At 52.9% G+C, this 16,050-nt stretch overlaps 1 protein-coding gene across 1 annotated transcript in view; it reads left to right on the plus strand.

Moving 5' to 3' along the window:
- Positions 1-16,050, plus strand: part of CDH23 (cadherin related 23) — a 72,714-nt gene that overhangs the window by 25,288 nt on the left and 31,376 nt on the right. Inside the window, exons 7-15 of the mRNA XM_088524936.1 lie at positions 135-263; positions 3,779-3,857; positions 8,861-8,973; positions 9,165-9,353; positions 11,261-11,410; positions 11,583-11,741; positions 14,592-14,656; positions 15,053-15,290; positions 15,923-16,028. Coding sequence (XP_088381062.1) covers positions 135-263; positions 3,779-3,857; positions 8,861-8,973; positions 9,165-9,353; positions 11,261-11,410; positions 11,583-11,741; positions 14,592-14,656; positions 15,053-15,290; positions 15,923-16,028 — 1,228 coding nt within the window. The remainder of the gene's footprint in view (positions 1-134; positions 264-3,778; positions 3,858-8,860; positions 8,974-9,164; positions 9,354-11,260; positions 11,411-11,582; positions 11,742-14,591; positions 14,657-15,052; positions 15,291-15,922; positions 16,029-16,050) is intronic.

Genomic DNA, 16,050 nt, shown 5'->3' on the forward strand with positions numbered 1-16,050 from the left:
GATGCATTTTCATGCACACCAAGTTCCAAATGAAAAATGAAAGATTACAGCGGCCCAATAACTCTGCTTTTCTGATAGAAATCCTTCCTTCACGCTCTTTGTTGTTTTTGTTTTGTTTGTTTGTTTTCCCCAAGGACCAAGACAAAAACAAGCCGCTGTCCACGCTGGCCAACCTGGCAATCACCATCACCGACGTGCAAGACATGGACCCCATCTTCATCAACCTGCCCTACAGCACCAACATCTATGAGAACTCGCCACCGGTAAGGGCTTGTGTTCCTTGGGTGTCTCGTGTCCCGAGGCTGGGTTTGCTCGGCCACAACTGTTGTACTCAAAGAGGAGCCCCGTTTCCAAACGTGCGGATGTGCATTGGAGCCAGGGGAAAAATTCCTAGGAAAGGCTAGGTCCAAATGGAACCAGCAGAGGTACAAGCTCTTCCTCCTTCTAAATCAAAAGGCGTTCAAATTGACTCCACGATATTTTGCCTAAGAAGCACTAAACAACCCAAAATCAAACTACAATCTTTTTCCACGGTATTTTTTCTCCAAATTTAAGAAGGCATTTATGTTGTTTTCAGCAAACCCTCATCTCCCTTCTCCCTACAAAACACTGGCGCGTGCGCCTTTTCAAGCAGAGAAAGTTGGAGAGAGATGTAAACGCTCCCGAAATGAGGCAGTTTTGATGACGCCAGACTGATCGGCCATTTCAGCGCTCACAGCGTTTTTCCCCCAGGTCCTGCCAAATTGATCCAATCATTTCTGAGTCTTTCTGAAAGTCAAGGGGTTTTTTGTTATTGTTGTTGGGAGGTTTTTTTCCTTTTTGTGTTTTTTTTTTGAGCTCCAAGTGCTCCAAAGGGGATGCTGGTGGCATGCAGGGCTGTGGCTTGCGGGTGATGCCCGTGATGCTGCCTCCGGGTACCGCTCTCTCCCTCGCCCTCTCTTTTTATCTGTGGCGCACAGCATGTCTGTGTCGCTCTATCTGTGTATCGGGCGAGAATACCCAATCTGAAGTGTATACATTACCTAATAAAATCCTTCTTATTGGGGATTATTGCATCAAATTTTAATTTCCTCACTCGAGCAACAGCATGTCAAGCCAGCCCGTCGGTGAAGAGCCGATAGAAGGTGAAAAGAGTGGATAAACTGCAGCAAATTACTGCAAACAGATCTCTATCAGCCCTTTGACTGGAATTGACTGGAATTAAGAAGTGCGAAATAGGATTTTTTTGCCGTGGCAGCTCGCCCTCCTCCTCCACCGGCTCCTCCTGCCCGAATGCCGGGCTGCGCTTTGCCTTTCAAGTCCCTAATCCTATAATGGAAGAAGAAGAAGGAGAAGACGACGGTGGATGGGGTGCCGACGTAGCTCTTCTTTTCCCTGGACTAGAATCAATTCAGAAGCGCTTTGGGCATCGAGGAGAAAGAGATTCGTTACGGGGCAAAGGCAGGTGGATGTGGCAGGGAGAGGCTGGGCCTCCCCTGGGGTTGGAAGAGCTGCCTGCTGGGAGACGGGATGAGTTTATCCCATGGGAACCATGCAGGAGCGGGGAAAACCTGCTTGTCTCCGGCTCCAAGAGGAGCAGGAGGGTTGCCTTGCAGTCTGGTACAGATGCCCTGAAATGATCATTAAAACCCTTTTAATTCTTCAGCACCATCCCCCCTCCCCTCGCCAAACCTCTTGGGCTAAAGAAATAATGTAGAATCAGTGCTATTTTTGCCCTAGAGTCTCAGTAGCTCCGAGTTAATTCTCTCTTACAATATTTCCAGCCCATCAGTGTGAGCACTTTATTAAAAGCTCAGGGTTTTATTAAAAAAGGATTGATTTACCCCTGCCCCTCTTCAAGAAACCCTCAAACTTTGTTTGGATAATGTGACATTCTTTATTTTCCTTGCCTTTTTTTTTTTTAAGCATAGACTGTTCCAGATTATTGCTTTTCTAAATCTGCTCCCTCTTTACCTAGAGGAAGAGTGTCACTCTGTGATGGTGCTTGATATAGACTCCCCACCCCAATCTTTACCCTATAGTCACTGTTGTCCGTGGTGGCCAGCCGAGCTGTTCCTTGCTGCAGGAGATGCCCAGGACTTTGGGATCCTTGCATCCGCTCACAGCTAGTGGGGAGAGTAACAGGCCAAACCATTGACATGGCAAGTCAACTTGTGAGACCTGGCTTTCGCCGGAGGTGGTGGGAGCATCCCCTCCAGGTTAGGGCTGCAACTATGAGAGCCCAGGGACAGCTCCTGATCCTCTTGCCATGCCAAGAACTACATAGGAAAAGACACAGTGGCGTGGTTTAGAGGGGTTTTAGAGAAGGACATGGAGGCTGTTGAGATGTGGTTGATGAGAGGCCAACTTCTTCTGTCCTGGGACTGCATCAATCAAGAGTTCAGTCTGGTTTTGGGTTCTGGCCTCAGGTCACTAGCTCTGCTGGGATGGTGGGCACTTTGTGATTGTCACATGTACTTGATGACCAGCACAGCTTCCTTGAGGGTAATGAACATAGGGAACATCATGTCTTGTTCCCATTAAACTCCGAATCACTCTGAATGGGAATGGCTCCTGTTGACTGTGATGATGCTCATGCTCTGAGGCACTCTGTGTCAGTTGTTACTCCTGACCGTAAAACCAAAAATTGCCACCAACTACATGGAGAAACCCTTAGACCTCTCCTCTGCTTGTCCAACCTCTTCTCTGGAAGCCGCCTGAGGGGGAAAGGAGATCTCACAATTTAACCCCAAATACTTGGCGGATGTTCAAAGGGCTGCCTTCCATTCCTCATAGTTTAATTCCCTTCCTGCTCCTTTTTTTTTTGCCCTGTTCCTCTCCCCTTCATCTCTGGCTCCGTTGTTCTCATTCCCCCCCTTGTCTCACGCATTCAAGCACGAAAAAGCGCTGCCGTCAGTGATTTAGCGGCTCTCGGACGGCCACTGAGCTTTGCCAGCCGAGCGCCGTTCAAAGGGCAGCGACCTGGGATTTATGGCTGATGTTCTCCGTTAATAGCCTGGATTTACTTAAGGAGTCTATTGAAATGGCCCCGGAGATGCCTGGGGGTTGCGGCAACTCTGCCCGGCCCTGAAAGCCCCATTTTTGGGTCGCGGCTGCGCCCCGACCTGATTATAAATCCCAGAACCTTTGAGGATGTCCAAGTGGAGCCAGCAGAGGCACCGGCGCTTGGTCTCCAGCTGATGGAGGGCCAGGCCGGCGCCATGCCGCTGTCCCGTCTGCTCCCGCGTTAGCGATGCAAATGCCTCTGCTGACATTTTCTTGGAGGGCAAAAAAAAAAAAAAAAAAAAGATTGCTGCTTTTCCCACTGTTAATCAACCAGTGAAAACAAGAACAGCTGAGTTGTAAATTTTTCCACACTACATTAATTTTGTGTGTGTGTGTGTTTGTGTTCGCCCGGGCTCACTGCAGTGCAGCAGGGGAAATACAGCGCTGATAGAAGCGCTTAATGTTTTTATTAAAAGACCTGAAGACAACTCTTGGCCGCTCCTATGTCTCTTGGTGTTTTGGGGAGCTCTTGGCGTTATTAAGCTTTCCACGGGGCGATAAGAGGCTTGGTCAGCACGTGCATCCCTGGTGGCCCCGGGTGCCTGGTTGAAGGAGGCAAGGGGAGCGGAGGACCTTTTGGTGGTCCAGTGGGCAGGCAAATGTGGTGCATTGGCCATTGCTGGGGCTAGCAAGGAGGAACCGATGCCCAAGTGCCATTCTTTGTTGAGCTCCGGCCCGGCCCGTTGCTCCCACATCCCCTGCAATCCACGTCTCCACTTTCTTCCCTCCACAGGGCACCACGGTGAGGATGATCACAGCTGTAGACCAGGACAAGGGGCGCCCCAGGGGCATCGGCTACACCATCGTCTCAGGTGAGTGGCACAGGTCCTCCCTGGTGCTTCCTCATCAACCTCTGGGGTCCAGATGGCTTGATTCCAACTTTGATCCACATCCCTTGATGCTGGCTGCAGGCATCCAGGTCAGCCTGCCTCTGAAGGTGCAGAGATGATTTATTCCTCTAAATCTCCTTGTGATTTATTCTAATGTCCCCTGGCATGAATTAATGGAGAACTCATAGGAGCACAACTCAGGCCAGAGGAGAGGAAAGGGGGTTCTTCTCCAAGATGAAGGTATTGATCTTCAATTGCCTCTGCTAGTTTGGTGCTTGGGTTTGGAGCCAGTCCTACTCTCAGCGAGTCACACAGAGTGGGTGTCCTGCCCTCGTTGCCAAAAGGCTGCCCTTCCTCTCTCCTTGCTTGTGTGGCCGTGCTGAGATATGGAGTATTTGGCATTGCGTGCTTGATTTTTTTCTGTTTCCTTGGCCTTCTTGGATGTCCATTTCTCCTGCAGCAAGCTCTGTTGGAAGCAACTGAGGGCTCTGTGGCAGCAAAAGCACCAGGATTTTGCCTATGTAGCTCCCCCCCGGATATAGAACGAGCTCCGGGTTTCGTGTAGTCTGTATTTGAGGGCTAAAACCTGCAGAAAGGGTCTGTAGAGCGCTGACTTGCTGAACGCATGGATCAGATCACGATCAAATGGGGCTCAGTCAGAAGGTCAAGGCTGATGCATAGCTCCAAGCGAGCGAGGCCCTGGATCCTGTGTTTTCACCCGGAGCGTGCGCCAAGGCTTCCTTTCGAAGGAACATCTGCATTTCCTGCAAGATGGCCACGATGCCGCTTCCCAAGCACCCCCCAAAAGAGCCTTTCGGTGGCGGCGACGCGGGGACCGACAGGCAGTCGGGTACGTGCGAACACGCGTGCGTTTGCTCGCGTGTGCCAATAGCTTAATCCCCGCCCCGCGGCTGGCCCGGTGGGGGGCAGCTATCGCATTAGAGGATCGTGCAGAACACATCAAAGCCACGAGGGATTAAACTGCTTTGCATTTGATTTTGCCGAGCCGAGGACAGGAGAATTGCAGAGTGTTTTGCAAACCGGACGGCAAGGCAGCGGCGCCGGGAGGGAATGAGCCTGTGGACAGACGGATGGACGGACAAACAGCTGGCTGGCCGGCTGGTTTTGTCTCGTCTTCTCCAAAATCCATTTCGCCCAAAGCAAGTGCCTTTTCTGGCAGCCAGGCAAAGGCTGATGAATTTGCTGCTCTCCTCCCTCACGATGGTAAAGGTCAGTGGGCAGCTTTTGTGCCTGAGCTGGTCAGATTTTACGGCGCTTTTGGAAAAACTGCCTAGCATGTGGGAACCAGGATGCAAATTAAATTAGAAAGTGACCGCAAACGAAGGTGAAAAATGGCAAGTAGAAATAATAATTCCACCTGGCCCTTGGACTTGTGTTTCAGGGGAAGAGGATGGCAGCATTAGTCCCATTCCCCAAGTGGGGAGCAATCTCCCCCTCGGGTTTTAGCGCCTGCCTGGGATAAGAGTTGGTGAGGATGTTGGAAAGCAGCCGGGATGTTTATCATTCCTTGGGTATTAGCATCCTGAACATTAGCATGATTTGGAGGTAGGAGACAAAGATTAATTTGAAATTGCCATTGTCCTTCCCATCTCCAGCCCTCTGCTAGCTGTGCGCCGGTGCGCACCTCGGGATATACTGCCGACGCACTTATTTATATAGCTATCTCCATGCGCAAGGTTCTGCTATGACAGGAAAACAATAAAACTAAAAGATTAACCATAACCATGTAAAAATAAGACTTGAGATCTGACTTTATGCAGCCAGTTTACCAAGCCGTTAAGTCTGAAGTCATATAGAAGCCCTGATGGAATGTGTCACGTCTTTGGCTAGACCTAGTTGAGTCGTCCTGTTGTGGCAGAAAAGCCTGCCTGCCGGGGCCCAGCACCCGGATTTATTTCCATCCCTTATATGGAAAAATCCATTAAATTGTCTCTCTCCCTTCCTCCCGGTCAAAGGAGTGTACGACGCGATGAAAACACATGCTGTTTTCCAGGCACTTTGCAAGGAAGACCATGGAACAAAATGGCATTTAAGAAGAAAACTCAACTGGAAATGCAAAGTCCAATTCTGTAATGCCCAAAGCCACCAGAGAGCTACAACTGAGCCGCAGTCCCTTTGGGTTCTTCTGTAAAGCTTCTCTTGTTCATAGTCCTGTTGTTTGGCTTCCTGGGACCGAACACAGCTAGGAAAGCCAGGAATTGGGTCAACTCGATTAAGAGCAGCAGAGAAAAGTATCGATGACTGAGCCCAGACGAGTCAGGAGCCTCCAGCAATGATGCTGGGGATGGAGGTCCTGGGGAATGGTTGTCCCAAAGGAGAGCATGGCTGGCCACCAGCCAGTGTCTTGCCCTTGCTCCAGTGTGTGAAATCATCCCCTCACTCTGGAGTTCCTGGGCTGTTTGACAGGTTGGACATGTTCAGCCTCTGAGGTCAGGGCTCCCTTTGAAGGACAGATAATTAATCCCGAGGCAAAGTAATCCATGGGGCCTTTTTGGCAGATTTATGGAGATAGCCTCTAGGCCGGGGACTCTGCCTCATCATCTTTCATTTCCCAGGCAAAGCCGGTGACTTGTGCTATAACGTGACCTGCTCGAGATAAGGCTTTTCATTTAGGGGAACTCTGCGCGCTAACAGAGATTGATTTTTCCGGGAGACTCACCGGCTGCAACAGGTGATGGGAAGGTGATGGCAATCCGTGCACTTGACCTGAATTCCCTGCATCCCTTAAACTGGATGTGGGAGCAGAGGGCGCACCTTGGAAGAGCATCCCTCTCGCCTCCGAGCGGAACGGTGATGGTGATCCCTGCCAAAGCAAGGGGAAGAGGCAGCACAAAGGCAGGACGGCGGGAAGGGGAAGGAAGGAACGTCCTCGTTTCAACAAGAGCGTTAAGGCTTGTCGTCCTGCTGGCATGGGTTATTTGCCGTCTGTTCGCAGTGCTGAGAGCGCCCAGGGGAGATGTTGCGGTGCGAGGTTCAGCATCCTTTAACATGATGAATGACACCCGGATCAGGAACCCTTAAACTCCGCAGGTTTCGCTTTTCTCACCGATGCCTAAGCATTGCTCTCACTGCCTCCAGTAGCAGTTTTGTACAGCCAGTGATAAATCTCTCCGTTAATTTTCCAGTGCTGGATGTTTGGTTCTAAAAAAAGGGAACTGAACCAGTGTTTCATGCATTTTTTCTTTCTTTTTTTTCTTCAAATCTGCCCCAGAACCCTTCTCGGCACGGTGCCCAGGGGCAGAAACTCAAGGTGAAGAGCAGTGAGGTGGTCACAGCAGTTGATGGACTATTTATCCAATGATAACTGTGTCTGTTGCCGGTGCTGTGAACCACATCCAACGGCATCTATTTCGGTGCCGAAGAGCCCTGACGGAGCACATTTTGATTAATAAATTATCCTCGCGCAAGGTGTGCGATGGCTTCCCCTTTCGCATCTCGTGAAAGTCATTCGCACCCAGCTCAGCGGCTCGGCGAGCCCCAGGTTTTGCAGCGCTCCAGGACAAATAGCCCTCCATCGGGGGCTGGGGAGTGCTGGAAAAATATCTGGCATGGAGGGAGTGGGCTGCCCTGGACGATGGGTCTCCAAGCTAGACGTGGGGACTAGCTACACCTCTTCCTCCTCTGGCTTTAAACGATGCTCGGAGGCCAAAGGAGTAGGGAGGAAGGAAGAGACATTGATGTCTCCTTTTTTTCTTTTTTTTTTCCCCCCTTCTCTCTCTCTCTCTTTTGGCTTTGAGCCAGCATTTTTAATGGTCTTTCTAAATGGAGAGAGTTGGGTGAGGGCGATTAAGCATTATGGTCCTCGTCCATAAAACCCCTTGTCGTAGCAGCGTTTCTCCAAAAGCGATGCCCCCGTTACCACCCACCCCTCGATGAGCTGGCAAATGGCTTGAAAGCCATCGGCCGCTGTCACTGTCCGCACCGGCGGCTGCACTTAACCTGGACTGGGGATTTTTGGCTGGTTCAGGAGGCTGATGGAGGCACCAGGGATGTGCCAGAAGGAATTGTACGGAGTTGGAGGGCAGAGAGAGCGAGGGGCCATCAAGGAAGCAAAAAGCAAAACTAACTATTTCCCCACCACCACCCTTTCTATTCCCTTGCTTCGAAGGTGAAGAAATGTGAAGGCAGTTAGGGGGATTTTTTTCCCAAGGAAGCATCTTCTGGGAATTTGCATTGCTGTGTAGTGGGAGTGCAGCACTGGCATGCGGAAGAGATCAGGGACAACTCTGAGTGACGTGCCGGGAAACACCTCTTTCCATCCGGAGGCTAATTTGCAAAGTCTGGCAATTCTTTGTGAGCAGAAAGGTGCCGCGGAGGGCACCCAATGTATATCTTCCATACGAAGAGCTTTTGGGAGGCTGAGCTGGAGAACTAGCTCTGATGTGCAGCCTGGGAGTGCCTCTGGGTCCCTAATTCATTTCTCTATCCTTCAAAAATGACAGTGCTCAAACACTAGGCATGCGGCAATTTCTCAGGATAGGAGCTAGGCGCCGCATTTAGTCCTTTGCATCAAATATTTGGACCATGCCTGTTGACCTGTTTCCAACCAGAAGGTTCATCTGTCACTTAGCACATCCCTGTTAGCAGAAGAGCGAAGCTGGGGGAATTAAAAATATATGTTGTTAGGTTTTGTACGAAGGAGAGTGTATCAAGACCACCCGGCTACGGAGAATTTACAGTGGCAGCACAGCACCCTGGAGCATTTGGATGCCTAGCAGCACCTTCCAATATATCTTACAGCGTGCCCTTCAAAGGCAGGACTGGGAAAAGTCTCGACCGTAAATTAGAGCGAGAACGTGGGAAGCCGAGACTGAAGGAAGGCGACTGGCTGAGAGACAGCTATTAGCGTTAAAGCTTTGGGGTCTGCTTTCTTAAAATGGCCCTTTCCAGTGTTGGGCCGTGGCTGATGGAGATGGAGGGTTCCCACTTCCCTCTTGCCTTATTTTTGCTCTTATTTTTGCCAGGTAACACCAACAGCATCTTCGCACTGGACTACATCAGCGGAGCCCTGACCCTCAATGGGCCGCTGGACCGGGAGAACCCCTTCTACAGCGCGGGCTTCGTCCTCACGGTGAAGGTGAGAGCTCCTCCGTTGATTAAAATCAATAGCGAGCCAGGCAGCTGCTTGGAAGCGCATTTAGAAGTATGGATCTGGCTGGGGGAAAATCGGTGCCATAGGAGGAAGGGTCATCGATTGGCAGGGCAGCGAGCAGAGCTATGTGAGTGGTGGAGCTCCCTGCACCCAAAACGTGCTTTCTCTCTTCACAGGGCACAGAGCTGAATGATGACCGCACACCCTCCAACGCCACCGTCACCACCACCTTCAATATCCTCGTCATCGATCTCAACGACAACGCGCCTGAGTTCAACAGCTCCGAGTACAGCGTGGCCATCCCTGAGCTGGCCCAGGTGGGCTTCGCCCTACCGCTCTTCATCCAGGTGCAGGACAAGGATGAGGTGAGATGCCACCTGCAGTGGCCATAGCTGCAGTCTACGTAGTCACTCTGTGCTGGGTTTGCTGTGCCCCCCCGTGCCATATCCCAGCTGGGCATCCCCTGTAAGGTAACACGTCGTGGATCTGCACTGAGATGCAGTTTGAGCCTGATACCAACTTTCTGGTGAAAACAAGTTTAGGATTACAGTCTTCCATTGCTATTTGCTTAATCCTCTTTGGACCATGGTGGGAGTTCAGGGAAGGATGTGGGGCATCCTTGTGATGCATCCTTAGCTGCATCCTTACAATGCTTTTTCTTATGATGAGGACTCGTCATCTCCGTGTGACTTGATGTCACCATCAGAGAGTGATGAGTTCAGCCGGGAGAGGAGCAATGAGCTACTAAGCAGATAAAAAGGCTGTTTTTCTGGAAAATGTCAGTTACTAATAAGGAAGATATGGATATGACAGATACTGAGGGTGGTTTCTGAACGCGACGTTGCCGTGCTTCCTCAGAGATGTCAGCAGATCGGAGCTTGAAGGACATTGTAGCACTTCTGTTTATGCGAAAGAAATGAAGGGCCTGTCATCATTTCTGGTTAGACGCTCATTTTACTGAAGTGATTCCCATTCAGAAACTCGCTGCAGCCCTGCAACCTTTGCACTAAGAGGGATGCGGAAGAGTGTTGCCTGAGGCCGAAGGCCAGGTGCTGGAGGACCTTGCCAAGGCCTCAAGCTTTGCGTAAAGAACCTAGATGAGGCTGGCCAAGAGCTTCTTTTTCCTCCTGGCTCCCCAGACAGCTCCTTTGCAGGCTGGTTTCTTTTTCAAGCCAAACTGCTGCTGTTTGGGGTTTCTTCAGGCTTATTAAGGTCCTGCTTGGCCCAGATGCTGCCCTCCAGAGATCGCTATCCAGCTGCTGGACCTTGAGGCATTTTAAAATGGTGGGATTTGGGTCTTTTTCTTGTCTGGTGGGTTTTGTAGCAGGTTGACTGATTGCTTTTGGAAGGAGCCAGATGAAGTGATTCAGCAGAGCACTTAAAAACATATTTACACTGGGCAGAAGTCTGGGTTTTGGAGCATGGGTGTAATTCAGCCGCATCGGTTCAGCACGCCGCTGCAGCAGACGTGAAGGTCTCGGGCAAGGGAGGCTCTCGGGGTGCGGGGAGCCCGCAGGAGAGAGCTGGGCAAATCGCAGGGCGCCTGAGCTCAAGGCCGCGGAGTGGGTGGCAAGAATAACCCGTGTGCTTTCAAAGGCAGGATTAAGCATTATTTGTCCCCAGGCACGCCAAAGGCCTCCAAACCCTGCAAAGAGGCACTCGTTGCTTTTGAAAACCTCTTTTTTTATTGTTTCCTTCCTCCTCCACCGCTCATGCACTCTTGCACGTTTCGGTGCAAACGTGGCAGAACAGGGGCAGTCAGCGCTGCTCAGCATTCGGGACCAAAGGGAAAGGGAGCAGGGCGAGGAGATGCCCCTCTCGGTGGCCAGGGCTGGTTTCTGCTTGCCGCGGAGCAGAGGGCTGCGAGGGGCCGCGCCAGCCCCTTCTGCTGGGCAGCTGATAACAGCATGAATATTCAGCTCGGCTCCCGGCCATCCGCGGGGGGGGAGGCAGAGCAGCAGGGGGGCCGAAACAAAAAAATACGTATAAATAGCAAAATAAATAATCCAAGCAGCCTTAGCGGCCCTCCTGGCAGGCAGACGTAGTGCCCTTCCCACGAGCTTGCGCGGCAGGACGGAGGCACTCGGCAGGTTGGTAATTAGGGATGGCAGGTATCTGTGTGCCGATCTCCCAGCCCGGCTGGGGGTGGATTATCCCTCCCCGAAAGAGCCTGGGTTCTCTTTGATGTCTCCGCTTCGTCTCGTGACTCCCACAAACCTGCCGCTCCACGGGCGCTTGCTTGCTTGTCACTGTCCCTCTCTCCTCTTCCCAGGGCCCCAACAGTGTTTTTGAGGTCTACCTGGTGGGCAACAACTCGGACCACTTCATCATCTCGCCCACATCCATCCAGGGCAAGGCGGACATCCGCGTGCGCGTGGCGGTGCCGCTGGACTTCGAGACCATTCCTCGCTACGAGTTTTCGGTATGTCCGGATGCGGGGTGGGAGGAACAGCACAAGCTCCATGGTCTTCAAAGCAACTGAGACCATTCCCAGGGGTTTCACGGGGGAGTTGGTGCCTCTCCCGTTAAAATCGGCGTGGGCGAGCGCTTCACGGCGGCTCCAGCCGTGCCGCTCGCTTCCCCTGTGTTCCCAGCTCTTTGCGAACGAGAGCATCCCCGAGCACGTGGGCTTTGCGCGAGTGAAGATCAGCCTCATCAACGAGAACGACAACCGGCCCGTCTTCAGCAAGGCCCTCTACAACGTCAGCCTCTTTGAGAACGCCACCGTGGGGACCACCGTCCTCAGGGTCCATGTGAGTAGGGGCATTCCACTGCCTGGGGTTGCTCTCGCGCATCCATGGCTTGCTCCTGGAGGCTCTCCGCTCCCTGCTGCTGGTCCTTGACTCCTTGAGCCTTCCTGGGGCAAATCCCGATTACTTCCCATGCAGGGGGTTGCGCTGCCTGCTCCCCGCTCTCTGCTTGGCATTCCCTCCACCTCTTGCTGTCCATCCATCTATGGAAGTGTTTGATTCTGCCCGTGCAGTGCATTTATCATAGGGGTGCAGGTCATCGCGTGCCTGTGTGGGAACATCTGGAGAACTTCCCTGGAGCTGTGGAAAACCCAGCCAAAGCCACTGGCTGCCTAGGGATGTCAAGGACCCCAGTTAATTCAGGGCACAGAGCTCATGCTCCTGGCGCTGGCTGCCAGCCTGCTCAGGAACTGTGAAATTCCCTCCCTGCCCTTTTCTGTTACATTATTAAAAGGCTGTTGTGGCAGCCTGTGGCAGTTGTTTCAGGGAGTGGGGGAAATAAAAGGTATCCCAATATGTGCTGGTAGCCAGGGCAGAAAGTGCCAGCAGTTAAACAACCCGACCAGACAACCCGCTAGTCCGACCTCCCTTTGGTCTCCCCTCGCTATGTCCCTGTGCCGAGGCTCTTGATGGATGTCTCGTTGGGATGCGGAGGGCTTTCCACAGGCATCTCCCCCCTTCCCGCCCCGGCCCCCATTGGCATCTCCATCGATCCCGCTGCCCCGGAGAGCCCCCGAGCCCAGCAGCGCTGGCGCGGAACAAAATCGCTTCCAATTTCCCCACTGCTTAAGAGAAAATTGAATCCTTTATCTGGAGGGAGCGGGGAGAACGGCAAGCACGTGGAATGGTAAATAGTCAAATAATCGAAGGGGAGATTGCAGATTGCCCGGAAAGTTGAACGTGAGCAGCTCTTCCTCCCTGCACGTCTTTCCCTTTATTTTTTTTCTCGAAATATGCTCACTCTTCTTGTTCCTTTTAAACATCCTTATCAAACCATGCCTGAAAATAAAGGGAAAGGGAGGAGGGAATTAGCAGGTAGCAGCATGACTGACGGACCCTGCATCCCCGTCCTCTGTCAGGGCCCAGTGCTCTTTGGCTGCGTTTATCTCTTTAATCTAAATATCAATCCGCACGACCGGAATGGGGAGGAATGGGAGCTGTGACAGCCCGTGCGCTAAGGAGAGAGACGCTTATTGCAGCTTTCGCAGCCTCTCGGCGTCCTGATGGAGCTGTCAGGATAAATACACAGCTCTGGAGTGCAGAGGTGGTGAAAAAAAAAAACAGTCAAAAAAAAAAATCACAGCCTGAAAAAATCAACTCAAGCCATGAGAGGCTGGCCAGGAGGCTGCTATCTTATCCCAGGGCTGGGAGAGGACGTGGGAAAAGCTCCGTAGCTCACAGGGGGGTTGATTGCTGCTTTCCCTCCTGCTGGTGGGGAAGAAATCTCCCATCGGGAGCTGCATCCCGGCAGCTTCGCTGGGCTATGGCATCTGCCTCCTCCTCCTGGAAAACCAGGATAGAAAGCCGGGAAGAAGCGAAACTTCCTTGCGTGCGCTCGCTCCCGCGCACTTCGCGCTCATGTCTCTTTAAGCACTTCCCTGCTCATCCTCTGGAGCATCCCCGGAGCTGCCGCGAGCAGAGTTAATCTCGGGCAGTTTACGGAGTCATTCAGCGGGGCTCGGCACGTGATGAATGTCAGAGCCATCGCCGGCGCTCTGCGGAGCTCTTTAAAAATGAATTCTCCCATGTAGATTTCTGCTCCATCAATCCTTACAGCGTGTCAGACGTTGCTCTTGTTTCCTGAACAAATTGCGCGACATGCCCTTTTCCGCGGATCCCTGCACGCCGACTCCCGCTCGCTCCGGCTCGCAAGCCGGGGCGCGCGGGCAGGGAGGCCGTTCATAGCCAGGAAAACCTCACAAATGCTCACAAGGGCCCACGGTGGTGCTTGCAGGTGCCGGGGGGAGAGGACAACGCAAAATTGCACGGGGGGGATGCGGTGCGTGAGGGAACGTGGCCACGCGCCACAGGAAGGGGCCGCGCGGTGACAGCTCATCGAAGTACAGCCGCGGCCCCATGTTTTTGCGCTGACCTTTGCAGGCTCCAGTGGGCAAATCCCATTTTAATATTCCGGGCAGGAGATGCACAGCCGTAAAGCCGTGTGATTGCTTCTTGCTGCGGAGCCCCCGGTATCTTCGGGCCAGCTGCTTCCCTTCCCCATCGCGGTGCCTGCCCGGCGGCGATGTGCGCGCGCTCGCGTGCCGATGGGCCACGCTCGGAGAGGGGCAGCAGCTCTGCAAAGCAGCTGGTGCTGCAACCGGCTGCTCCCAATATCCTCCTCGCGATGGTGCCTGCTCTGTCCGGCTGCCGTTAATCCTCGCAGGACCCCATTTAGGAAATGTTCTAGGGGAAAGAACAAATTGTAAGGGCGTTTGGGGGCTTTTGTTCCACTTCCCTCATCTGAAAAAATAAAAATTCCTGGTCCTTTTGCCTGCTGCCACTCATGCATATTTTATATATTCATTAGAGGCAAGACTTTAAAGCACACATAAATCTTGGCTTGCTCATTGCACCCGGGATGCAGAGGAAGGCTGGGGCCGGGCTGTGAGCAGCATCTAAGCCTGGCTCCCGATGAGAGCTGGAGTATGGGGCAGCAGAGAGGTGCCGATCCGGGCGGATGGGGCAATGAGAAGCCACCATCTGTGACGGATTTGTAGGTGAAATGCAGAAGATGCCAAGAGGAAGGGTGCGCAGTGCTTGCGCCAATTGCCAAGGTTTTGGTCGCGTGCGTGCTGTAAGGTTTCCATAACCATTTTCACTTAGTTGGGTGTTTTTTTGGCTTCGCTTTTCTAGGCTACCGACAACGATGTGGGCACATATGGAGAAGTCAGTTATTTCTTCAGCGATGATCCTGACCGGTAAGTATGGAGCAAAGGTAACTTCGGTCCTCTAAAAATCTCCTTCTGAGCTTCCCAAGGAGTTGCAAGCATGGACAGTTGCACCCAGCCGGGCTTGAGGACGTGGCCATGTCCACTTTGTCCACCAAGCTGGGCAGGGATGAGCTTCAGGCTGGTAGCTCTGCTGTCTACCCAAGGGAAGAATGAGAGCTGCTGGCTTCGGTGCGTGGCCAAAGACAAAAAGCAGGCCCAAACCAAGAGCTGGTATCTTAAAGACTGGTTTCAAGCCTCCGTTGAAGCTTAGTGAGGCCCAAAGCAGGTTTCCCAGCACTTCTGACCTGAGGTTTCTACCGAAGCCGTATGTCATGATCTGACCAATTTGGGGCCTCGGGGTGGGTCTCCTTTGTGGCCTCTCAGCTTCTCACTGGACAAGGACACTGGCGTGATCCTGCTGACTGCGCGGCTGGACTTTGAGGCCACGCAGCGCTACACCCTGACCGTCATTGCCCGCGACGGTGGTGGGGAGGAGACGGCGGGCCGCGTGCGGATCAACGTCCTCGACGTCAACGACAACGTGCCCACCTTCCAGAAGGAGGCCTACCTGGGGGCGCTGCGGGAGAATGAGCCCTCTGTCGCCCAGGTGCTCCGGCTCCGGGTGAGCAACTAGATCAGCTCCTCCACCAGGGCTCTTTAAGGAGATGGGTGTCATCTCCTGCTCCTCTGTGTCCTCCCCTCCATATCTTCCCTCTCCATGCCCTCCCCCTCCATCTCTTCTCCCTCTTTTTCTCCCCCATCGCTTTCTCCACCATTTCTTCCTCCTCCACCTCCTCCTTCTCCATCTCTTCCTCTTCTATCTCTTCATCTTCCACCTGCTCCTTCTCCTCCTCCTTCTTCTCCTCCTCCTCCATCTCCTCTTCCTTCATCTCCTTCTCCTCCATTTCCTCTGTCTCCAGCCATGCCCGTGAGGTGTTTCCAGGTCTGATGCTTCTTCCAGGGCACGATATCACTGCACTCTGCTTAATGAAGCAGACAGGTTCCCAGGGGTGATGCTCTGGGTGGCCCAGGTAGAGCCTGTTCTGGGTGTAGGGTGGGAGGAGAGGCTGGTTTGCACTGGGGCTCCACATGGGCAGTGTGCAGTGGGGAGGGAAACCTCATCTGAGGCAGCTACAAGGAAAGCAAAGGAACCGTCCACTTTTCCTCCTTGCTTGGAGCAGCGTGCACCTCCCTTCCCTTGGTTCTCCCGCATGGCATTTCTCAGCTCTTCCCTCCCATCTGCTCTTGCCTCAGGCATCCGACGAAGACTCCCCTCCAAACAACCAGATCACGTACAGCATCGTGCATGCGTCTGCCTTCCCGGACTACTTCGACATCACCGTGTCGGAGGGGTACGGAGGTAAGCGATGCCGGCTCCCGGG

Source organism: Tinamus guttatus, unplaced genomic scaffold, assembly GCF_059628265.1.
Source record: "Tinamus guttatus ecotype Peru unplaced genomic scaffold, ASM5962826v1 Tinamus_guttatus_pri_ptg000023l, whole genome shotgun sequence".
NCBI classification, from domain to species: domain Eukaryota; kingdom Metazoa; phylum Chordata; class Aves; order Tinamiformes; family Tinamidae; genus Tinamus; species Tinamus guttatus.